Source organism: Condylura cristata, unplaced genomic scaffold (assembly GCF_000260355.1).
Source record: "Condylura cristata isolate star-nosed mole 26May11 unplaced genomic scaffold, ConCri1.0 scaffold00005, whole genome shotgun sequence".
Taxonomy (NCBI): Eukaryota; Metazoa; Chordata; class Mammalia; order Eulipotyphla; family Talpidae; genus Condylura; species Condylura cristata.
In genome coordinates, this window is record NW_004567106.1 from 24,483,956 (window position 1) to 24,510,949 (window position 26,994).

Below are 26,994 nucleotides of genomic sequence, written 5' to 3' on the forward strand. Positions count from 1 at the left end.
GGTGAGAGGACTCACCAGAAACAGAGTAGGGAGCAAAACAGGCAGGTCTCCAAAAATAGACTTCTGTGGGGAGCAGCTGGCAAAATCAGAGAAGTCTACTGCACCGTGTGGGTCACCTCCCTGGCCAGGGATTGATCTTGTACTATAGTAGCTGGCAGTAGTTTGAGAGTGCTGAGACTTTAACCCCGGGGCCACCAGGGAGACCCTGTCCCTTTGTCTTGTTTCTCTATTATCCGTATAAGAATGAAATCATCAGTATTTGTCTTCTTCTGATGTCTTTTGTTTTGCATAAGCCCCTCCAATTCCATCCATCTTGACACAAATGAAAACATTTTATCTTTTTAAATAACTGAGTAGTATTCCATTGTGTATCTATACCACATCTTCCTGATCCACTCAACTCTTTGGGCACTTAAGTTGTTTCCATGTCTTCACAATTGTAAATAGTGCTGCAATGAACATAGATGTGCACATATATCCCTTTGAGTTAGTGTTTTTGTATTATTCAGGTAGATACCTAGAGTGGAATTGCTGCATCATATGGCAGATCCATTTTTAAATCTTTTGAAAAATTACTGTACTGTTTTCCATAGGAACTCAGACAGTCTACATTTCCATAGTTGTAGAAGGGGATTCCCTTTTTCTCTATACCCAGTGTCAGCACTTTTTGTTTTTGGACCTTTTGACATAGGTCATTCTCATGGGTATGAGGGGGCATCTCACTATGGTTTTGTTTTACATTTCTTGATGTTAAGTGATGATAAGCATCGGGAGGCCCATTGTTCTTCTCTCCCTTTTTTTAAAATAAGGAATTGGGTTGTTCTAAAATTCCTTGATGAACCACAAGCAGCTGAAAATCTTCAAGCTTTGGGGGACAAGGCAGAACTAAATGCAGGAAAGATCTCCAACCTCCTTTCTCTAGATGGTCAGTTAGCCTCATCTGATCCAATGCTGCCTTTGAGAGGGGGAATTTAAAAAGAAAACTAAATTAAATAATGTAATAGCTAAAATATAATGAGATATAAAATAAAGCTGAAGAACACAGAATCACCTCCAAGGACTAGAAGAGGGGAAGTTCCAAGTTCCCTGCCCCACCTAATGGAGGGTAGAGCTGAGCAGGGAGGGGAAGAAGCTGGAGAGGAGACTGGGGAAGGAAGGTAGAAGGATGAACAAAAGGAGACACTTGGAACAGAGAGACATGTGAAGAAACTGCTTGTTTTTTGGTCTTGAACTGGTTAAAACAGATGTGGGTGAAAGACCTATGGAGAGGTTAACAATGGCAGCTTTTATCTTGATTTTGCTCTTTTCCTTCCAGACTCCTGGTTGTTTCAACCCTCATCTATGGGTCCCCACCAGGAGGTGCCTTAGAGTTGTGGCAGGCTTTCAGTTCTCAGAGGCTATTTGGCTGGACATTTACCCATGAGGGGATGGGTAACTTTGGATGATTGATTTGAAAATTATATTCTTCCCCTTTTCTGTATTGCACACCAAATGCATTAAAGTTCCTTCCCATTGAAGGCCTTACCCACTAAAGTATGGTTTGTCTTGGGATATGATGCATGTCAAAACCTTTTTAGAATGGGCAGGTTTGGGGGTTTTGAGGTCCCCTCTCCCTGTCCTGTAACAGGATCAGAGCAAGTTTTTATTCAGAATTTACGAATGATGATAGCTAAGGCTCAAAGGATTGACACCCAAAGAAATCAGCCTAAGGAGTGGCTCAGAAAGATGCCAGGTGTTGTTCCTAACCCTATCCTCATAGAGAAAAAGCCTACCTGTGAGGAGCCACAACTCAAAGTCAACCACTTTCACCCTGTGTCCTGTTGCCTGGAAATTGTCTCTTCCTTCCTGCTCCCTGTCTTTTCTTGTTAATGTTATATTCATTGATTCCAGTTTACTTGTGGAGTATGTGGTGTTCTAGAGCAAACCCCAGAGTTTCCTGTTCAGAAGATCTGGGGTAGTATGAAATTGGGGTTTGTTTTTTAAGATTGATTTATTTATGCATACAAGAACTGAAGTACAGGCCAGAGGTGCAGGGGCGGTGAGAGGATTCACCAGAAACACAGCAGGGAGTACAGCAGGCATATTGATCAGTACACAGCTGAGAGGAGCAGCGGCGAGACAGGAGGTCTGTGACTGGACATGAATCACCTAGAGACGGGGATCAAACTTAGGGGCAGCCACGGCCAACTTCTCAGTGCTGCACTTCTCAGTGCTGCGCTTTAACCCACTGTGCCACCAGGGAGGGACCTAATTTAGGGATTTCTAATAAATTTTTTGGTGTCATTGCTCAGGGAACCGCTGTCTTAGACCTAGTTTGAGAAGATAGGGGCAAGGTCAGTAAATGATTCTCCACAGACTAGAGCCAGCCTTGAGCTAAAAATATATGTAGCAGGAAGCATAGGTAGCCTAAAAAAACCTAAACTATTCACTATCTGACTATAAAAAAATATGCTGACCCTGCCCTAGAGCCTTGGCTGCTGAGGTTTCTTAGCTATTCTAATGCAGAGTACTTATACTGCAATGGAAGGAAATGCTAAATAATTGAAACTGATTTCATTCGTTCAAAAACTGTTCTCCAAACCCGGTATCTTTCTTTATAAAGTCCAAGGCAATTTACTTTGAGAATTAGTTTACTTTGGGATCAATGCACTGCACATCATATTCAATTCAAAAACACATGAAAAGTAAAAAACATGAAAAGTAAAGAGGGCCTCTCTCTACCCCTGTTCTTACCTCTTCTTCATCACCTATGCTGAAGGTTACTGTTGTTATCTTGTATATTTTTCCACAGATGTCTTGAGTCTGCATGCAACCACTCACAGGCAAATTTTAAAAATACAAATGGTATCACATTCTGTGTACTGTTCTAAATCTTGCTTTTTTTTTTTCATTCCACATTATGTCTTAGAGATTATTCCAGGTGTACATATTACCCTTCCTCATTCTTCTTCTTCTTTTTTTCCTAAAGATTTATTTATTTATGCTTACAGAACTGGGGTACAGGTCAGAGGTGTGGTGGGTGAGAAGATTCACCAGAGACAGAGTGGGGAACAGAACAGGCATATGCACCGAAATACACTGCTGAGGGAAGCAGTGGGCGGGTCAGGAGAGGTCTGCCGAGCCATGTGGGTCACCTCCCTGGCCAGTGATAGAACTCGTGCTGCAGTGACTGTGGAGAGCTTCATAGTGCAGCTCTTTAACCCTTTGTGCCACCAGGGAGAGCCCCCTCATTCTTCTTAATAGCCACATGGAATATCATTGAAACTGATTTTCATTTACTCAAAAACTGTTCTCCAAATCTGATATGCCATATTTGTATGCACATACCATGCTTTTTGGCCACTCCACAACTGAAATTTAGGTCCATAAAAGGATAATTAATTTTACCCTTTTACCTCCTAAAAGGGTAATTAATTTTAAAAGGTGTATGCATTTGTCATTTTTGTTGGTCACACTCTTGCCCTCCAGATAGTTGTGCCCTTCCACATCCTCATAGTAATAAATGTTTCTGCTTTTCGTATCTTTTTCATACCCTCTGTTACAGTTTGATCTTGTCCAATCTCATGAAGTATGACTCTAATTACTCTTTCTGTTGTCTGAGCTCATGAAGTATGACTCTAATTACTCTTTCTGTAACTAAAGCAATTAAGCATCTTTTAAGATTTGTTTGTAGTTCTTTTTTCTGTAAACTGAATTCAGAGACTTCATCTAATTTTTTGTTAGATTGCTGGTCTTAATCTTATTAATTACTAGGATTTTTTTAAATAAAGACAAATTTAAATTTGTCTTTTATGTAATTTATGAATGTTGCCCTAGAATGTCATTGTCTTTTCATCTTACCATGCAATAATTTACCTTAAACAAAATTTTGTGTACTTAAACTCTGTATTTCTTTCTTTTCTTCCTTGTTTTTTATCTCTTTGTATATTCATCAGATTTTTTTTGCATACTTCAATATTCTATTAATCTGGAATTTGCTTTAGAGTAAAGTATGTGACACAGGTCCTTTTTTTCCATATCACAATATTTATTGAACAGTCTACCTTTCCTAAATTGACTTGATATGATACCTTAAAACAATTTCTAATTTTAAATAGCCATTTATGAGACAGAGAAATTGCTATGGTAAAAGTTTTTTTTTTTTTTCCCATATAAGCTGCTCATTTCTTATCATTGGTACCATGAGATAAATGCTTTCCAGTAAACATGCATGAAGGTGGCAGAAGGTAGGACTCACATAAATGAATAAGAGAGGGTTCTTATTTCACTCATTTCTACCGTAAGCACACTTGTCAGAGAAATCCTGGATCAGGCTGACCTTCATATAAAACATCCCTTGATCTGCATGGCCACCCTCTCTTCATCAAAGGTTCTTGGGATGGACCAGACACCTAGCACTTCTAGATCAAAATGGGGACGGTGAAGTTGATGAAAAACACTGCACTGTGGTGACCTCCACAACCATCTTCCCTTCTTTGGTACTCCTGTTCATATCAACAAAGCTCTCATTGAACTTAATGCACGCTGTTCAACCGTTTCATCAAAATTAGACCACTACAGGAAACCTTTTCCTTCTTTAAGAACTTCTCGCTGCCAGGAAGTTTCTTGATGTGCACTACCCCAAGCAATGGGTAGTCACATGGATCAACAAAACTGGGGGAGTGTGTGGTCTTCACTCTTCACCATACTCACATGTGTTTGGACACAGACACAGGTGCAAGTTACCTGCTTGCATATTGGACTAAATACCCTGTGAGCCAATATTCTACCACTGTGTTTGCCCTACCCTGTGTGCTCTGGCCATCCTTTATGCCCCATCTGCCCAGAAGAGAAAGAGTTCACTTTTAGATCACAATAGTTGTAAATTTTTGTTGCATTTGATAAATACACCTCATGTTTTTATGTACATCTAAATTACTTTGAGATTTTGTTCAATCTGTGGATTCTGATTTTGTAAAGCTAGTGCAGCTTCTGGAATCTGGGGTTTCTAACAAGCTCCTACATGTTGAAGCTGCTGGTCTTTAAACCACAATTCAAAGTGACAATACTAATGCCTGAGCCTTATACCATATACTTTGATGTAATTGATCTGTGGTAGGACCCATGTACAATTTCATAACTTTCCTGGTGATTCTAATCTACAGCTAACATTGAGAACAGCAGAGTTAAGAGATCTACTTTGCAATAATTATTACTTTGGTAGTTTTGGCCTGGAGAGTCAGATAATTCGATGATATGTAGTAAATAGGTTTGGCAAATTTAGAATAATGGTAATTACTGGGAAAAATAAGCTGATCAGGACTTGGTTACTTGTACTTTTGCCTCTCCCTCTCACTTTCCTTGAATACTGTAGAAGAATAATAGAAAACTGCTACAGAAATAAAACCCCCTATAGCCTTGGGATATTTCCTTTTCAAGCATTATAATGCCTGAAGTTTTTGAAGAGTTGCCATGCATTTCTCTACAGGTGGAATGCGATATCATCTGCTGTCTCCAGAGGATAGAGAAGAACTGGTAGAAGGCACAAGGCCTAGGAGAAAGAAACACGACTACCGCATAGCCCTATTTGGAGGCTCCCAACCACAGTCCTGTAGATATTTTAACCCAAAGGTAACTAATTTTTTTTTTTCAAGACATACTGAGGACATAGATACCTATGATTAGTAATTACAATGCATGCCTTTTAGAAATGTTATATTTATGTTTCCATAATTGCTCTTGAGTACAAAATAGTTACCATTGTCAAAGAAAAATGAAAACTATCCTGTCTTATCTCATTTTTGTTAGCAACTCTTTGCCTTCACTGCCACTTCTTACTTTCCTTAGATGTCATTTTCAATGAAAATCTGTTTTTGGAACTAGATGTGTTTCACTCTTTAGTAATTATGTTTAGTATAAAGTCATCTAGAAAATTTTGAAAACCACTAAAAAAGAGATAAAATTGTAATTCTACCATCTTTTCCAGTTTCCTAGTTTTAATTTGTTTGCTAGTATATGTTACACAAATTGAGCCCGAGTCATAGACCTAGGAACACAATTTTTTAAAAAATAATTTAGTAGTGTTCTTCATCTACTCATGTTTCTTCCCCCATGTTTCTTAGGCCTGTATTTTTTGCCTATGGAAAGGTTAATGCCATATTTTCTGGCACAATATATGTTGCTGAGGCAGAACAAATATAACAGTCCTAAAAGATAGCAACCTAAATTGTCAAGGTAATATCCATAACTGGTTTTGACTCTTAAGTATATAATGATCTACCTCATCATTTTATTTGATGATAGAGATACTTGAGTCTAGAGCTTACCATTGTCACCAGACACTTGTCTGATCTTTCTCTGTGAAATGGGTTCATGAAAGCATGCTATGTAATACTGTAGTGGTGATATACAAGGAATTTTTAATATCACACATGGTGGAGGTGTAAAATGTGCAAAAGACAGCAAAGGCCAATCGAAATCCTCAAGAAGTAGCAATACCAATGTAGATAGAATATTGTCCCTTCAGCAGTGGAAGAGTTCAAGTGTAGTTAATCTGCTATTAGGTAACAAACTGGTTTCCTGAAGATATGGTAACAAATCAAGGGCTTATCAATATGCTGATAAAGTAAACACTAGCCAGCAGTGGCTAGTCACTAGGGCCCTATGAAAAGAAAGTCCATTGGGACTTTTATAACCACTGCCTTATACAGCCTCTTTCACTACCACTGTAGTCATTCATAAACCCACTGAGGAAGTATCAGATTGTGGAGGGAAGATATAGCTGGAATCCTGTATGTATGATTATTGAGAAACTTTCCTGCAGTTGTAAACACTCTGGCAAAAATTCAAATAAGACATGAGAATGTGTCCTTTCTGGAGGCCCATCTACATTATCTTTCCTCAAGTCAGCAATTCTTATGTGTATTTCAGTTCCACATCCATCTGGATAAACCATTACCTACTGCCCCAAAATGGGTAAGAACTGACAGTAGACTTCTTCCTGTAAGGGATAATGGTTTGAAATTCTGCCAGATCAGTATATTTCTTCTATGTTATCCTTCGGTATCATTTCTGAAAGAACTTCAATGCTTTAGCAGTCCATTTTTGGCTAGTTCTATTGCAAGTGAACTCAGTTCAGAGATCTCAAATTTATTAACTAAATTTTAGGGAACACCTCTATGAAAAGTAACCCTGCTAGAGGGAGAGGGAGGAGGCCTACTGCAGGTAAGAATTTTGATTAGCCTATGCCAGTGTGCTTTAGGTACCTTTATAAACCATACCACATTATTTGTTGAAAGCATGCTGGATCTGTGATTAGGTAGATCAGATAATAGTATTTATGATAAATTATTCATATAGTCACCTAGTTTCCCTTGGTATTAGACATTTGCTGTCTACTAGAATCTAGAGGTTAGTCAAGAACTATTTACCAAAAAATTACTATCTGCTGAAAGTAGGTTGGCCTTTCCCTAGAGCACCAGAAGCATGGTCTGTTAATCATACATGTAGGACATGTCTACTAGCATTCTGATCAGCATCCTAATGCAACAATATCACAGGGTAGGCCTGAGCAGCTAAACCATTTATTATTGTAGCTTGCCCATGTTAGAAAGCTTTCTCCTGCTCCAAGTTTTACTTTCAATTAACAGTTTTTTTGATTTACGTAGTAAAAGTATGAAGGCAGGCCACATGTAATTTTTAAGAGATGCTAAGGCCAGAAAGCTGTTCTTCATTTCCAAGAGGTAATAACATGCTGTAGATTAGAGCTCAACAAACTTTTTGTATAAATGGCCAAATAGCATGTTAAGCTTTGTGAGCTAAGCAGTCCACCATAACTGCTCTACTTTGGTGCTGTAGCAGGACAGCCTGCTATAAACAAGTGGACATGACTGTGGTTCAGTAAAACTTTATTTGTAAAAACAGGTAGTGGCTGAATTTCACAGTAGGACAATAAATAGCTTGCCAATCTTTATTTTAGACCTGTGGTCAGCTATAGATTTCAAGTGACTGACACTGTATTCAAGATAATTTCTCTCATCCTGTTAAGTATTATGTAATGTAAATGTCAGAGACCATCTTGTGGAAATAAACCAGCCTTCCTGCAATTTAAGATTATGGCATAAGCTAGAGAGTCAAGAGATCCTCAATATTAGGTCATGGAATTATTTTATTTTCACTGCCAGTTGAGAAGAAATTGTCTCCAATGAGCTGGGTAGGTAGGAACAAAAATACACACTAACTGAAGTGTTAGCTATTGATATATGCCACCTTGTAGCGGTAGTTTTATTCAGTAGAGAAAGAAGACTAAACTGATCCTGCTGCAAAAATTAACTCAGCAGTTGCTCCTATTTTGGCAAAGGAGACCTATAATTGCTTTTGTACTGTAAGGTTTTCCCCTTTATCAGAAAGCAGAATGTTTCTTTTTGGGTATTGGGGTCAATGGGAGTTAGATTCTGGGAACCATTATTTCCATGGAAAATTTTTTAGTATTCTCAGGCTCCCTGCCCCCAAACAAAAAGCACCAGCCAGATCATATCAAATAGAAAAGTTCTACTTTTAAAATAGCAGAAGAAACCTATACACAAGTTAGAGTTAAGATGTTACTATCTAGTAATATACTATTAATACTGTAATAGCACTATAATAATTAACAACATAACTCATAGAGTAAATTATTTGCTACCAGATGTCAGAAATAACCCTAAAGAGAGAGGATCTGGTTAGATTAGTTAATTACCATCCTGCTTGGACTATTGAGCTGCTTTCAGCTCCTGTATCTATGTAGAATCTATTTCTCCAGCTCCAGAATATAAGCTGATGTCTTTTTTTTTTTTTTTAATCTAAAGACTTCTGACTTCTTAATAAAAGACTAGAAGCATAGCAGTTACCACAAGATTTCATGGCCTTTGTGGTACAGTCACATAGCACAATATCAGTGTGCTTAACCGGTTGATAAACCCATACATCTATTTCATACCAGGTAAACTTAAGGCTATTGATGTTTTCAGTGGCTATTTAATTTTAGTGTTTTAAATTTTTCAGGATCTTTTTTTTTTTAAAGATTTATTTATTTTTGCATACAGAACTGGGGTACAGGCCAGAGGCTCAGGGACGGTGAGAGGCTTCACCAGAGACAGAGTGGGGAGCAGAACAGGCAGATCGACGAAGTACACTGCTGAGGGGAGCAGCGGGCGGGTCAGGAGAGGTCTGCCACACCATGTGGTCACCTCCGGGGCAGGCGGGAGTCGAACTCATGCAGAAGCGGCTTTAGCTTCTTAGTGCTGTGCTTTAACCCGCTGTGCCACTAGGGAGGGCCCTTTCAGGATCTTTTAAAAAAAATAATAATAATGAAAGTAAAATTTTCAGGATCTCTTTGAGTCAAGATGAGGAAAAATGAAAGTGATAAACATACATTTTGTTTTTATTGATTTACAACAAGGGGTTTGGTCCAGAGGCATAAGATCATGCCTTCTCAGATGCATGTCACCACCCCACCACCAATGTACCCATAGTTCTCCATCATATAAATATGCTATTTTTCCCATACAAAAACTGAAATCATGACATTTATCTTTGTATAAGCCACAACTTACAGATGTTGATAATAATTTGCATCCCTCTTCTTTCCCAAAGCCTAAGTATCATGTTGACATTGGCAGTTAAAAAGCAATTTAAACTAACGTATGGTTAAAAAAAAAATTACCTTAATCTAGGTGACTTTTATTTTTAATTGAAGTAATATTTGCATACCCCTATCTCATATCACACTGTAGGCATCCACCACTAAGTCACCCATAGTCCACTACTAAGGTACTATTTTGACATACAGAGAGGCAAGAAGAATCCTGATTTCATTTAGGAGGCAGTGAGCATTTTTATAGAATAAGGCAAATGTAAAATGGCTCCCACTTAGCATTTTGGTGTTGATTGGTAGTTCTAACACTTGCCTTGATTTTTTTTTTTTTTTATTAAACAGTTGAAAAGAAGAGATACACTTACTATAGCCTGGAAATGAGACTGTAACTTCAGAATTCTCATCTGACGTCTTCTTGGCTCATATAAGTGGCCCAGACTTAATTGTCCTCTTGTATACTTAATGACAAACTTTTAGACTTCCAGTGGAAAAATTCAAGTAATTAAAAAAAAATAATTACCAGTAAAGACCCCTCTTCCATCAGTCATTTTTTATTAGCTGGAAATAACAGTATTAGCATCTCATTACAATTATTTCATTATTCTATTTAACTAAACTGCTTAATAAGAGGTATTATAGAACTGTTTTATTTCCAATTCTTGAACTTAGTATTTTTAGAAAAGTTAAAATGGTTTTAACTATCATTAACTAGGACCCATTTGTGTATGTGTATGTCAACCAAGGTGATAATTTTTACTGATTTGACCTTCAAAGAGCACAATTCAAACAGTATCCCTTAATTGAGTTATACAAAATTAAACAAATATTCCTATAAATTGTTTTCTTTATATATTCCTTAGATATTGCTGGTGGGGACAAATATTTGTATTAATTGCTGACTAAAATATTTATAGGAAAGTCTTAAATTTGTGTCTTGAATATTGACAGGAAAAAGTCTTGGATTGGTATGTTGAATTGAAATTATTGTAGACTTTCTGCAAAGCTTACAGAGCCTCCCCTTTTCCACCTTATTGTGGTTTTAAAGTTTATAAGTGCTTAGTTATTGCTATGAGTTACCTGTATTCAGTGCTCTATTCTCTTAGTATTGGTGTTCTCAAATTGTGAGATGGAAATGTCCTATGATATCAAAGCTAAATAAAAGTTGACTTAATTGATCAGTTTTTATTTGAACTTCATGTGCCAGTGAAATAAGTTTGGGGAGCCTAGCATATCACTTTCATAGAGTAGAGGCAAAGGAAACTCTGTTACAGAGAAAAAGGTATTATGCATATGTCCTGTCAGAAAATAAACAAGAGGTAAGACCGGGAGGGTGGAGGCCAGAGCCTGTAAATTACTGTAAAGAGCCTGTAAAATAAGACAGAAAGCCATATGGTACCAGACTACTTGAAACCATCAGGTTCAAAAGGCTTGTCTTGAGTACATTTTTTTATTCAGAATGCTGAGGCAGACTCATCACTAAACAGAGTATCTGGCCAAATGTGGGTACTTAAGTTTGTGAGGATGAATGAACCTCAGAGTCAGTGTAAATTTATACAAGTAATTTATACAAGCATTTCACAAATAATTTTGTCAGTTGCTTTTATAGGTCTGAATTTAAATACAGATGGGCCCTAAATCAAAAGAAATAAAGTTATCTTTAATTCAGGACACATTTTCCTGTTAGAAATACTTTTATTAAAGTTATCATAGTACTTGGTGGTGGGAAATCCACCACCAAGATGAAAAAATGTACAAAATAAAGAATGATGTAAAAAAATTACATATATATAAAATAAAGTTTTTTTCAGAGAAAAAAAAGTTATCATAGTGCTTTCCCCCCAAATATCATAATATAACTGCTTTTCCTCTTAAACATACCTTCACTAAAGAGACAGTTCCATTCTGTCATCAGGGTGGAAATTGGTGATTACACATTGCATATGATTTTAAAAGATAGATACATAAAGAAATATGAACCTTGCGGGGAAATGGTGTTACATTTTTTAAAATTAGCAAAGCTTTTTAATAGAATATATTAGTAGTATTTTGCCACAACCAAGAGAATGAAGTTAGAGTAAGGCACTGAAGTGAAAGGATGAGCACTACTAAATGATCAAGAGCATCTACAGAGATGAAATATCCAAAATGGGCAGTCATCCCAGGTGGTTTGGACCTACAGCTCTGTGCCCCAGGCCCTGATATTGTTAGATATTTAGTGTGGGTAGTCATGAGTAACCTTCAAACGTCCTCACTTGTCTATATAATAGGCACTGAGTGGTAAAAAAAAAATCAGTGTCCTTTGTAGCTTGTGCACGGTAAGTATTCCGCATGCCTAATTGTTTGAGAGTAGTTTGATTGGACAAGTATTAACCTAGAAGAGATTAGAACACAGCCTGTTCAGAGCACACAGTCCAGTGCTCAGCCTTCCTAGGACGTCTTCCAACTTTCAAGAATAGTCTCCATCTATTTTCAAGCACCTCCATAACAGTTCTCAAATCAACTTTATAGCCCCTGCACCCCGACATAGGCACCTATTTCCTTTTGTGCCAAGTCACTGCATCTGCAAGACACCCTAGTGAAAGTATGAGCAACCATCAAAGGGATGACATCAAACTCATACCACCTTTCATAATTACCATAAATTAAGGAAACAGTCCCCTAAAAAGACTCAGAGAGTTAAAACAGAGCTGTAGGTATTTGAAGCCTATAAACATGAAGAAATGAGGAAACTAGGAATAGCATGTTTGTGGTGATATTTTATGAGATATTAGACATCCTAGAAGAAGCTGGAGGTTAGTGGACCCATGAACCTGGAGCTAGGGGGAGAAGAGCTAGACTGATGGTAACCAACAAAGGAAATAAATTATTACCCTTTTACTATACCATGTCACCTGAAAATTACTGCTGGCTAGTTTTGGTAAATATTCATATAACCAGAAGATCCTAATAAACCATGGAAAGGTCCTAGAAGCATTGAATCATGTTTAGATAGGTTTGGTATGGATTACTTTCTTTAGAAATAGAAATCATGATCAGGTATAAGAGATAATTATCCTTAACAGTTACAATCTGAAGAATACATTTTGTAACAGCATATTGTAGCCTATTATAATGTTGTTGTTTTTTTTTTTAATGATTGATTTATTTATGCATACAGAACTGGGGTACTGACACAAGATATGAAATCGGGGTAGGTCCCCGACAGGGTACAGGCCAGAGGTGAAGGGGTAGTAAGAGAATTCACCAGACACAGAGTAGGGGGAAGCAGGACAGGCAGATTGGTGAAGTACATTGCTGAGGGGAGCAATGGGTGAGTCAGGAGAGATCTGCCATGTCATATATGGATCACCTCCATGGCCAGGGATCAAATTTGTGCTGAAGTGGCTGCGGCCAGCTTCAAAGTGCTGTGCTGTACTTTATCCCTTTGTGCCACCAGTGAGGGCACCCCATAATAATGTTTTAGTGATATTTTGGCTTATATTACCAGTTCAACTAAAATTTTAAATCCGTGAGTTGGTCATTGGCAGGAGAGATGAAAGACACAAATATTGTGGCCCTATTCTTAAAATCAAAGTGAGGTGTGCACAAACGCATGAAGCAATTAAAAAGCACGAATGCTGAGGTGGTAGGGCATGCCTTTGAACATAACCAGTTGAGTGCCCTGATACAGGATACTCACTGATGGCCTTGGTAGTATGCAAATTAAAGGTCTGCCAAGGAAGCATTGAATCCTAAGTCTGAATATTTTTCTTGATTAGATAAATGAAGTTATTAATTTTTTTTCATAAAATGTTTCATTAGTATCATCTAACTGAATGGAATCCAACTTAACTTTGTACTTTAAAAAAAAGTCAGGCTTAATATAGAGACCTGAAGGACTTAGCCATTGGTTTTTTGTCTTTTGTAAGAGCTTTTTATTGTTTTGTTTGTTTATAGGAAGGCAACTGTTTTACAGAAAGAGCATTTCAGGTCTAGGTGTATGACCTTACACAAATCAGTTAACCTTTCTAAACTTCATTTTTTGCTCTTAAAGCAAAAAGGTTAAAATCTTAGGCATTTTGTGAATATCAGTTGTGTTTATCAATTCTTTGATCATTAATTCCCTTTTGCTATACCATTATGTTTTCTAATTTTCCTATATTTAAAAGTAAACATTTTCCCAACCTCTCCACTTTGTCTATCCCTTTCTCTTCCCTAATTCTTACAAAACTTTTGACCATATGTATTATTTCTCATACTCTGCACATGGGAGCACAGAATTTATGTCTAGTTGATAAGAAACTTTTATTAATAAGTATTTATTGTATTTGGGGTTTGAGATAACCATTCAAAGCATACTATGCCTAGTTGTGCCAATATTAAACATTAAAAGTCAAAGTTCATTTAAAGGCAAATCTTGTGTCAGGATCATCTGCAGGCTGTAAGCATTGGGATACTTCCTTAGTAGTTAATTTGTTTTCTACTCAAAGGACAAGGACTTTCATGGAACCTAATATCCATCTTAGGTTTTACCTTGGTACTGAATTCCATTTTATATCTACATTCTTAAGTAGTTGAGGTTTGAGTTTCATTTTTTGGAGACATGGTTTTAGTTTGAGAGTAGAGGAGAAGAACATTTTGTAAATATTCTCCTATATTTATAAAATAGCAGTCATTCTTAATTAGTAATTCCTTTTGAGCTGGTTTCTGGACTCACTTCACATTCCTTGTTTATTTTTAACTAGTCGTTAATAGTTGGGGAATTTTTTATATATTTATCCTTCCTAATTTATTTAGCTACTAATAACAACACAATCTTTTCCCTACCCTGACTGTAGAAGCTTTCTTTTCTAGCTACAATGCTATATTTGTTGAAGAACATAAGTTAACAAGAATATTTTCTCCCAATGGCTGATTAAATTCCTTTATGGATTTTAGGCTGTTAATAAGTTTCCAGTAATATTTGTGTGACTATTGAAAATGTGTTTCTTTTAAAAGGGGTGAAATCTGTACAATTACATGGCATGTTCAAGTGTTTATTTCTATAAAACTTGAGAACCTTAATAAATATGCTATTTGAAGGAAGACAAGACTTTATTAGTTTTAATTTTAAGTTTCTGTTCAAACACTTACCACTATTACAGTCATCTTCTATAACAAATAGTTGATTTACTTGTATCACATTTTGGTACTTTTTGCCTGGTTGTCATGCTTACTTTTTCTGCTTGAAAATAATACATAGACTCATTGTAGAAAATTCAAATCTGAAAAAATATAAAGAAGGAAACCAAGGTACTCCCAACATAAAAACAGTCCTCAATACTTAACATAAATCCAGTCCTCTTAGGTTACACATCTGACATTGTGCCATATGTCCTATTTTGCAAAAATTTACTTTTACTCTCAGTGTTTTCTTATGATATTTTTATAAGAGTGAAAATATCACCTTTTCAAAGGTCAGTAGAGGGTTCCATTGTAAGGCTATGCCACAATTTAATACCTGTCTTCATGCACATTTGTGCTATTTCTAGTTTTATTCTGATTAACTAGCCCACAGTGAAACACCCTCAAATATGCCAACTCTGTACACTGTCCAACTTTTTTTTAGGGTGTATTCCTAAAGGAACAGTTATTTTAGTTAAAAATAAAAATGAAAACCAATAAGGCTTACACAAAAAAGAAGGAAAAGCCTGGCCCCCAAATCCAGGTGTTTGTTGGTTGGCCTTAGGTCTTCCTGTTCCTCAGAGGTGCAACCACCACAGCATCAGGAGCCATGGTGAAAAGATGCACACTGAAGTCAGGATAATGTAAGGACACCACAGTGAGGAATTATTCAAACTTAGGAGCCAACTGCAAAGTCTACAGTAATTCAGAAATGAAGTTGCCTCAGTTGGAGGCATTTTTTTTATAAGCCTAACCTATCACCCAATAAAAATATTCCTTTCAGTATTCAAGGCTGTGGGGCAAAGACTTGGGGGAAATCTTTATTACCACAGAAGCTGTGATTTAGTGGTTGTGTTTTGTGTTTATAAGTAGTAAGATTGGGCCTCAGTGACCACCCTGCCACCCTCCTGATCTTGTAGATGAAGCTGTTGATGTCCTTCAATGTCAAGTGTCTAGTCACTTGACTAGAAAAACATCAGGAAAAAGAAGAACCCAAATTGTCCCATTCCTAGTGTAGTATTCTTTCCATTAGGTCATATAAGACTCTTTTAAAAAGATTTATTTATTTATGTTTACAGAACTGGGGTACAGAGGTGTGGTGGGTGAGAAGATTTACCAGAGACAGAGTGAGGAGCAGAACAGGCTGATTGACAAAGTACACTGCCAAGGATAGCAGCAAGTGGTTCAGGAGAGGTTTGCCATGCCATGTGGGCCAGCTCCCTGGCCGGGGATGGAACTCATGCTGTAGTGGCTTCAGAGAGCTTCATAATGTGGCACTTTAACCGGTTGCACCACCAGGGAGAGCCCCAATTCATGTAAGACTTTTAAATGAGCAGGGAAGTATAGGGATTAAGAGCACAGCTTTAAAATTGGGAAGATTTAGGCTTAAATCTTGAATTCACTACTTTCTATGATCTTTGATACAACATTTAACATCTCTATGATTTTTAGGGTTTTTTATCTATAAAATGAGGATATTACCTCATAGGATTGCTGACCTCAAAAAAGCAATGAGCTAGTAAAGCCACAAATGGGAATTATTCTTCTGTTCTACAACAGAAGAAACAGATAAAGAAAGAATAGTTCGTGGTGATAGGCACATGCATTCTCTTTTCCTTCCATTCCCACTGATCTGTAGAACCTCTGAAAGCCCACAGCTTTACCAAAGAAGGAAGCAATAGCCAAATACTAAGTACTTTGAGTTCTGTAATTTGTTGGTCTGTATGGTACATGCATGGAACTCTCATCCTCCAAACCACATTTAAATAAGGTTCTGAACACTAATGCTGCCCCTAATTTGACTTGGTTTCCTCACAAAACAATCCAAATAAAGTTTCTCAAGTCTTAAAAATAAGTCTTCCTCTCATTTTAGATTTTGGTTGTCTCCATTATTAAATCTGCATCTGAAGTGTTTCTATTCTTTGAGAAACTTTGTGCTTTCAAAACACACATTATATAAAATAATCCTTACTCAAAGAAAACAAAGGCTGATAATTTTACATTGAGACATTTAGAAAAATTATTTTGAGATGCTTCCCTTGTGTGGCATTGCACTGAGCTGAAAAATCACACAAGGTATCTGTGACAAAGCACCTAATCCATCAAGTCCAGACTCCAGTGTGGTGGGGATTCAGAAAAAGAAAATTGGGAAAGCTTACAAAAAAGAGTTTTAAGCGTGAAGTAAGTCTAAAATGCATACCATAGCAGAGGTGAAAAAGGGAAGAATCTAGGATGGCAGGATTTTATGTATGGGTGTTTCTGTGTGTGTGTCTGTGTGTATATACATATATGCTTGATATGTCAAAACTTAAATTCTCTACCACTGTATTTTCTAGGCTTCCAGTTTTCTCGTCTTTATTTTATCCCAACAGCTAAGTTTTGAACCCTGCATGGAATAGATATTCAATAAACCTTAACTAAATGAAATTGTATTTTAGGGCCCCAATTCCCTGCCCACAGACATAAATCTCTCCATCTGGAACTATTCATGCATTTTACTGCTATCTGAAAGCTGTATGTTCCTCTCTCTTGCCTTGTAGTCTAGGAGTGTAGGGAGCCCTAAGTAGCTTCCCTTCACCTCACACCCAGGTTGGCAGTGTTTACACCATTAGGGTAAGGCCTGGTGCTCTTGTCCCTTGAACTGACAAGCCTGACTTTTGTCTTCTTTTTTCTCTTCTGTCCTTGCTTCCTCAACTACACACATTATTTTCTTAGCAGAAAAGTAAGCTGTTAAAATGAAAACATAAAAGTACCTTTTCAGCACTCTTTGAATGAGACATACATTAGGGAATTAGATTTCCCAGAGAGGTCTACCCATACACATACTTGGATCCTAACTTCCTCCCCCTTAGTTTTGTACAACTAGTGCCAGATGTGTTAAGACTCAGATATATTTAATACTTAACAAGTACATTTAACAGCCCCAAATGTAAAACATTAAATTTGAGCCAAACTAAGTCTTACATTTCATAAAACTTCTTACAATTGTCATTTCACTTATCTGCCTAGAAGATAAACAGTTAGGACATTATATATTGTTAGTGTTTATCACGCTTTTTATCTAATAGGTATAATGGACATTAACAGTATTTGGAGATTTGGCAAAGATCTGAAAACTTGATTTGTAGAAAAATGCGAGCTCAGATTGCAAGTATATAGAAACAGCTATTCAGACACTATACACATCCTTGGGCTCATATTGATAGCTCCAAGAAAACAGTTTTTTTGTTTTTTGTTTTTTAATTTTTAAATCTGAAGCATAACCAGGTCCTACATGACAGTACACTCATATGAACACTCATTCCCTACCCAGCCCCCTGAGTAGTATTAGAAAATTAGAACTATTCCTTTACCAAATTCTTTAGAAGCATTTCATTCTTTGGAACCTCATATCCTAGTATTAAATGTTTAATTTCATTTGGTTAAAATAAAAAGCATGTTGTTTGCTTTTTTAATCCTGGTCCTACATGGGCAGTACTTATTTGAAGAGTGACAAATTACAAGGATCATTTAAAAGAACATATGAACAAGGCCTCCCTGGTAGCTCACAGGATAAAGTCTCAGTGCCATCATGCCTTGATCCCAGCCAAAGAACTAATCTATATGGCACCTCTCCTGTTTTGCCCACTGCTCCCCTCAGCAGGGTGTTTCAGTCAGCCCTCCTGTTCAGCTCCCTCCTCTGTCTCTGGTGAATCCTCTTATCCTTGACCCTATACCTCTGGCCTACATATACCCCAGTATTTGTATGCATAAATAAGTAAAAATAGATCTTTTTAAAAAACTTTATTTCGGCCCTCCCTGGTGGCGCAGTGGGTTAAAGAATCTAAAGCCACTTTGGCATGAGTTTGATCCTCGCCCCAGAGGTGATCAATATAGCACGTCAGACCTCTCCCTAACCCTCCTGCTGTTCCCCTCAACAGTGTACTTCATCGATCTGCCTGTTCTGCTCCCCACTCTTTCTCTGGTGAATCCTCTCAGCACCCGTACACCTCTGGCCTGTACCCCAGTTCTGTATGCATAAATAAAATAAATCTTTTTAAAATAAAAAAACTATTGGCCCTCCCTGGTGGCGCAGCGGGTTGAAGCACAGCACTGAGAAGCTAAAGCCACTTCAGCTGATTCACTTGATTCCTGCCTGCCCCGGAGGTGACCACATGGCATGGCAGACCTCTCCTGACCCGCCTGCTGCTCCCCTCAGCAGTGTACTTCGTTGATCTGCCTGTTCTGCTCCCCACTCTGTCTCTGGTGAATCCTCTCACCCTCCGCATCTCTGGCCTGTACCCCAGTTCTGTATGAATAAATAAATAAATCTTTAAAAAAAAAAAGACAAGAAGCTTTATGGAAAAAAAAAACTATTTTATACTTGTATTATTACCCTCAAGAATAGAAGTAATAGAAGACTGAGTGATGATGATACATTTGACTGTCATAGCATTTATTTTAGAGCCAGAAAAGCCCCAAAGCTATAACTGTCTTCCTTCTTACCTCTGCCTCAACTAATCAACAGTCTGGAGAAATCACAAAAGATTAAATAGTCTCGAGCCAAACATTTTTATATGTACTCTAGTAAGTTAACACATTCTTTTTTGTTTATTAGAAACTAGCACATACTACAGGTTTGGTTTGAAGAGTATTGTTTCAGTAGACAGTATTTCAACCTCATACTACATTGTCTCATAAACCATGGGCAACAACCTCTGTGCTACTGAAGCTTTATCTTTTGGATTCAAGCAGTTAATATGTGGCCATTTTAAGAACAGTAATGGAGAAGATGTGTTAATTACTGATCACAGAACTTTTGGAATTTTGAAATTTAGTAATGCTTTCAGTCTTAAAATTCTAGGCAACATTGTACCCCAGAATATCTGTCATTGTGACTAGTGATTTACAAGATACCAAGGTTTCAAAGGTCAAGTTAATACTGAATCTTTATAAATTACAAGAGACATCTATAGCCCTGCAAAATGGTTTTTAAGTTTGCAAATATAAAATTAACATAAATTTCTGGAAAAACATGAATGGAACTATTAAAGAAATGCATCTTTAACATAAAGTATTTGCTTTCTAATACATTCTTAAATATTTCAGAGCTTTACAGGCTTGAATTCAATAACATTCTTCATTAGCTACTCAAATATAGTCTAATCAGTAATCCAACTAGGTATGGAGCACACTAGCTATTTTTTTTAATTTATTTATTTATGCATACAGAGCTGGGGTACAGACCAGAGGTGCAGGGGTGATGAGAGGATTCACCATAGAAAGAGTGGAGAACAGAACAGTATACTGCTTTGACAAAGTACATTGCTGAGGGGAGAGGTGGGCAAGACAGGAGAGGTCTGCTGCAGCATGTGGTCCCCTCCATGGTCAGAGATCGAACTGGTGCAGAAGTGACTGTGGCTAGCTTCATAGTGTTGTGCTTTAACTTGTGCCACCAGGGAGGGCCCCTGTTTTTCCTTTATTTCAATTACATTTTTCCATTACTAAAGCTTCTTGTCTTGTCTTGTTGCAGGACTATAGCTGGACTGACATCCGCTGCCCCTTCGAAAAACGAAGAGATGCAGCATGCGTGTTTTGGGATAATGTCGTATACATTTTAGGAGGCTCTCAGCTTTTCCCTATAAAACGAATGGACTGCTATAATGTTGTAAAGGATAGCTGGTATTCCAAATTGGGCCCTCCAACACCTCGAGACAGCCTTGCTGCTTGCGCTGCAGAAGGCAAAATTTATACCTCTGGAGGTTCCGAAGTTGGTAAGTACTTACTCACTATCTTTTTGAGGGAGGTACTTTAAATCTAAGTATCTTAGCTTTCCTATTCAAATAAACAATTGGTTATTTGTCCAGATGCTTTTTTTTTTTAAGACTTTTTTTATTTATACATACAAGATGTGGGGTACAGGCCAGAAGGGTGAGGGGTAAGAGGGTTCACCAGAGACAGAGTGGGGAGCAGAACAGGCAGATGTGCTGAAATACATTGCCGAGGGGAGCAGCAGTCATGTCAGGAAAGGTCTGCTGTTCCATGTAGGTTAGCTTCTTGGTCGAGGATCGAACTCGTGCTGCAGTGGCCGCAGACAGCCTCACAGTGCTGCGCTTTAACCCATTGCAGCACCAGGGAGGCCCTGTCCAGATGTTTTTTGATATAATATAATGCATATCTGTTACATTTTAAAGCCCATTTTCCTAAAGGTTTATCTTATAAATCATTAATTTATAAATCCTTTATAAATTATTAATTTACAGGAGTTTTAACTTCCTAGATTATATTGTTTGCTTTTTATCATGACAAATCCTTTGTTGATCCTATGTGAATTTTAGTTATAGATCAGTTTTTTCCACTCAAGCTATTAAAGTCAATATTATCCTACCTGTCTTTGTATCACAAAAGCATAAGAATGATCTTCATTTACTTTATTATCTTGGTAATTTAATGACTAATAGTGATACATTTGCTTATTAATCAGATCAAAGTGAAGGTGTTGGTGTAAAAATTTTCTCATTAATGGATAATTTGTTAGTGTTTAGTGGTGGTCCTTTTCTAAGTGAATAACTTTCCTAAATGAATATTCTTTATGCAGACTAAACATAATAGTTTTTACAGCCTTTCATCTTTTCAAATAATTTCTTTAGCTAAGTAAGAGGCTTATAAAGATAACTAGGAGAAGCAAGTGTATCTAATGTACAGAATTTAAATGATAGCCTAGTCATTTTATTTTCTTTGATGATTTTTATATTAGTCCATAGAATGTTTTACTTTTGGTCAGCATATTTATCTGTTTTAAATGTTTATACATCCCCCCAACTAGATATAAAATCAATATAAATAATATAATTTTCTAAAAGTGACCAAAAGCATTCTTGACAGAATAAATCATAAACAAATACAATCAAGTCTAAGAGGAATAGAAAACTATCATTCCATGGTAAAATAGATAAACCTCATTTCTTGAGCATTTTCTCTGCTAAGTCAGTTTTTCACATAGTCATTTTAATATATCTACTATATCTTGTATATTTATTCTTAGTCTCAAACAACTGAATATGCCAAATCAGAAATGTTTAAAAAGTCAAAGAAGTTACTGTTAGTCATGACCATCGCTTCTTCCATTTGCTGTTCTCCCATCTTTGCATTTTGTAAACCTTGGTTGCATTTAAGAACTATAAAATTGTTTTATTGTGATCTTGTTTTTAAATCATTTGGTATAAGCAAAGTCCAGAAGAATAGGAAGTGAGAAATAGTTTGGTAAAGCTCTACTTTCTTTATACTTGGAAGGAATAAAAAGCACTTAATTTTTTATAGTCATTTCTAAGCTCTTATTAAGCTCCTATGGTAAGTAGGAGTCATAAATCATAATGAATATATAGCTTTTGCTTTCACAATGTGTAATAAAAATATACCAGACACATACAATGATACCTTGAGGGTATTCAAGAATGGACCAACCTGACTTAATAACTTATCTATACAACCACTGAGACTGAGCAGGAAATGGTATATTATTAGTGCTATAGTGAAGATAAAAACGTTAAATAAGCCCTAGAATATTATTAAATAGTAATTTTCATATTTTAAGGTATGGATTAACATCTATAAATAGCTGAGCTTTCATACTCTACATAAGCATACATTTGAAGTATAGACAATACTATTCATGCACAGCTGGACTTGAGCGATGCATGTTATTTCTTACTTATTTTTTCAAAATCAAACCAATTTCTTTTTCTGATGTTTAATTACCAGTAAATAATTCTAACAAATCCTTTTTAAATACTTTACAAAATACAAAGTTAGCTTTTTTTAAACTTCCTGTTCTTGATATGTGATATTATTAGTTTCATAGAAATGACTCTATGAAACCTAATGATGCACACTACATCTGCTCATTCCAAACACGCATACCCTAAGTTTTGCCTAATGGGTCCCTTGTCTCTTATAGGAAACTCTGCTCTATATTTATTTGAGTGCTATGATACAAGAACTGAAAGCTGGCACACAAAACCCAGCATGCTGACTCAGCGCTGTAGCCATGGGATGGTAGAAGCCAATGGCCTCATCTATGTTTGTGGTGGAAGTTTAGGAAACAATGTTTCTGGACGAGTGCTGAATTCCTGTGAAGTTTATGATCCTGCCACAGAAACGTATGTATCAATTTAAACATTTCACAATTCCTCCACTCTATAAACTCAGTGAAAGCTTATGTCAGAAGGCAGAAGGAAGCCAACAGATTTGTTTTGTATTATACAAATTTACATAATTTTTTTAAAATGTATGGTTCATGGTCATGTTTATAGGCTGCCATCTACCTCTTATGAAATGGCTTGACCTTATACCTTACATGAGCCCTCTCTCTTTTCTATTCATGTTTCTGCAATAAATATCTTTGGATAGGATGTTTGACTAATTCATCAAACCCTTAAAACTTTTTTCTTTTTGCTTGAGAGATCAGAAAATGTAGAAGAGGGGAAAACTTTCCATTGAACCATGTCACTGTTCATAGGTCATCACCCAGACCCTAATAACTGCAACAAGGCATGACTCAGGCTCAGGTTGCAACAACAATGGTATTTATTATCAAAAGGGAAACTGAAGAAAAGGAAAGAGCTTCTCAGGCCACATATGGCCAGCTGGCTTACCCAGATAGTGTTCACAGTATCCAGTAGTCCAAATCAAAAGCTTCTCAGGCCACATATGGCCAGCTGGCTTACCCAGATAGTGTTCACAGTATCCAGTAGTCCAAATCAAAAGCTACTCAGGCCACATATGGCCAGCTGGCTTACCCAGATAGTGTTCACAGTATCCAGTAGTCCAAATCAAAAGCTTCTCAGGCCACATATGGCCAGCTGGCTTACCCAGATAGTGTTCACAGTATCCAGTAGTCCAAATCAAAAGCTACTTGTGCAAAATGTTTTTGACCCTTCAAAAGCCTGGAGCTGCTGGCACACCAGTAACAGTGGGCCAGGACCCATCTCACAGCAGCAGCTAGAGAGATGATCACAGGTTGTGCTGCTCAGATGGCACTGCCACAGCCAGCAGCACCTAGCCTGAGGCTGGACTGGGCAGTTCTGGACACTCAACCAGACAGTGCTGGAAGCAACAGCAACTAGGAGGTGGTGCCAGAGGATTAGAGGTGGTGAACAGCTCTTAGAGATGGCCAGGCACAGGTCAGCAGTGCCGGCCAGCAGGTGACAATGCCAGAGGACCATGCACTAGTGTTATATAGCTTTTAGAGATGCCAGGCATAAGCTAACAGTAGACAGCTCTTTTAGAGGTGGTGCCAAAGGACAAGGCACCAGTGTACAACCCTTTAAAAGACACACGGCACAGTCCATTGGTGCAAGTTAGCAGGTGATGTCAGAGACAGGAGCAGTGGTCAGGCTGCAATTGGAAGTAGAAATCTCAGATGCAAAAGTCCTAGACATCCACAGAGATCTTTACAGGTCTTTCCAGGAGAGGGCCTGGACAAGTCTGTGTCAAATCCTCTTAAACCTTGACTTATGGGTTCATAGGTGGTTTACAGTACCCACCTTTCAAGTCTAGTTGGTCGGTTTACAATTCCAGTACAGTATTCAAACCCCCCCAGACTGTCCAAACCTATGCTGACGTCAGGTAGTCTCACATGGGCTGTGGGCCCTGCTGTGGAACCAGGGCAGGCCTACCAGGGAAGGGAAGCATGAGCTGCTGCCATCAGAGCCAAGAGGCTGGCCGAAAGGCATCGTGCTGAGCACGGAAGCCCTGATTCACCACTGGCTTTTCTATCCCATGGCTTCTGCTGGGCAGGGTAAGTTTTGCCACCACTGGAGCCATGTGGAGCCTTGTAAATTTGCCTTTAATTATATAATATGCATTGGTTTGTGTCATTAATTAATCATACCCCTAGGTAAAAGGTATTTTTTGATTTTGTGCTTATGAAAGGATGTTTAGATTCACATTTATTATACAATAATCTTAAATCAAGTGAGAAGTAAATGACTGCTTCTACAAAGGCAAAATGCTACATAAATGTTTTAGTCAGTATTTCTGACATTGTAATTAATGGAACCACTAGTGTAATCAAAAGAAATGTGTTAATCAATAGGAAGTGTAGCGAGTCCAGTGTCGTTAAAGAGGAAATGAACACAAATGTTATGCTAGTCAGAGCTTCTGTTGCTTCTCAGAAACCCAGATACTCAGATGTCTGATAAGAAAAGTCACTCACTCACTTGAAAGAAGAATTGTTCTTTCTTTACCAAAACAATTATTGGGCAAATATGTTCAACTTAAAAGTTATGTCCAGAGCAGCACCAGAGTGTTTGTGTTCTATATTTAGGAAATATTGCCAGACTGTGAAATAAAGGCACCTTCTATTCCTGTTACTGCTTTTTTTAAATTAAGAAATGAGAATTTAATTATAAAATACAATCAGTTCTGTGCCTTTAAGCTTCCCACCTATTTGTAAAGGGTAGAAGAAGCATAACCAAAAACTTTCCCAAACAAAATCTGTAATTTCTATTGTTTTTTTTGTTGTTGTTGTTTATTTGTTTTTGCTTAGCTGGTTAGTAATAGAAATAACAGCAATTTACCATGAAACTAATCTTTTACTGAATTATTAAGACTAGGAAATCTTTTGATAGGGTCAAAATTACTACTCACTAAAGTTTAGACACTTTAGTACTTTCGCGCAGTATACATAGCTATCCCTATCTGTCCGCTGTCTGCCTCAGCTTCTCCCAAACCACACAAAGGGAGTGAAGGGATGATAACCTCCTGTCTTCTCTCCTATGTCTCTTTCTACTTTACCTCCTAGACACCCTCCTAAAAAAGTTTACAGAATATTAGTTGGAAACTATAATCCCATTCACCCTTCTGCCTAATTATTTTTTCATTCCTAAAAAAAATCTTTTAAAGTAGAACCGATAACTATATAAACTCCAGGCTTCTAATTTTTGAGATCTTTATTCAAAAGATAGTAGTAAAAATCAACATATTCTTGTTCACAATAGCAAAGAAGCATAAAGGAATTCTGTAACCTCAATATTTTTTAAGACCAGACAAATACATTCCATTTGGAGAAGTATTTCAAAACATACAACTTAGCATTTCTTGTTTTTTATTAAGCTAATGCATTAAATTTGAAAGTAAAGAGCTAGTTTGAATAAAATATCCAACTCACAACTGGAAAAATAAGTGATGTACTTCTGTGATTTCTCTCTATATAATTTATCCATTCAAGCTACTTTTAGGAGAATGTTACTTCCCAGTTCTGAAATTTTTCCTAAGTCATTTTGGAATGTGTTTAGCTGGAGGAAGCTAAAAAATTAAACTTATGAAAATAATGTGTACAGATTGAGCATTGAGGACTTTTAGCCTCTTTATACTAAATTTCAAGTTGGAGAAAACACAGACCATGTTCATATTCTGTATGTGAATTACAGAGGAAGGATGGGTGTTTGGTGAAACTTCATAGGGCTAAACTGTTAGGAGGCTTAGCTATACATAAGAACATGAATTTTCTATATACTGGATGTATTTGGAGATAGAAGGGATATGTAAATTGAATTATTGCAAGTCAAGTGCATGTTTAATGCACTTGAATAGCTTACTCTATAAAACTCACTGCACAGAGAGGCAGTGGAGGTCTAGTATTAACTCTGGCTTCCAACCTGTTCCAATCTCATGTGTTTATCCTGAAAAACAGGAGTAGTGTTACCCACCTCACCTTACAGAATCTCTGAACATGATTGTGCTGAGTGTTACACATTCTCTCTGTGTATATCTGTATGTGTCAGAGAGAAACAGTTTTTAAAACAAACAATGCATAGAATGTTAACATTTCAGTTATAATCATGCCCTAATTACATTTTGAAAAGTTAAATATATCAAATTGTTTAAAGGAAGAAACACAAATAACCATATAAGAGAATTACACTTATACCACATTCTACTTTCATTGTTATTTAGGGCCTTTTGGTGTGTATTGATTATTAAGAGCACCAGCCAGTAACACCATATACATGGAAGTATAAGCAAAAGAAGGGATTGAATCTTACAGAAAAAAGTAAACAGTAGTCTGCATATATGTGTGTGATGTTTCTACATATGAATTAGTTGAAGATTCTTTCATACTTGTATGTTCAATTTCACTATTTCTAGTGATCACTGTAAACACAATATGCAAAAATTTATTGAACTTGACAGAATGATAGTGCTTTTTGCTACTAGAGCTGTCTAAATTTCAAAGTGTAGATTTGATGACAGATATG

General features: G+C 37.0%; 1 protein-coding gene across 2 annotated transcripts in view; it reads left to right on the forward strand.

Annotated features, from left to right (window-relative positions):
• The window catches only part of KLHL7 (kelch-like family member 7), a 55,771-nt gene that overhangs the window by 25,170 nt on the left and 3,607 nt on the right, over positions 1–26,994 (forward strand). For both annotated transcript variants that reach the window (XM_004676765.2, XM_012721060.1), the window contains 3 exons: positions 5,468–5,610; positions 20,268–20,508; positions 22,692–22,893. In XM_004676765.2, the coding sequence (XP_004676822.1) occupies positions 5,468–5,610; positions 20,268–20,508; positions 22,692–22,893 (586 nt within the window). The remainder of the gene's footprint in view (positions 1–5,467; positions 5,611–20,267; positions 20,509–22,691; positions 22,894–26,994) is intronic.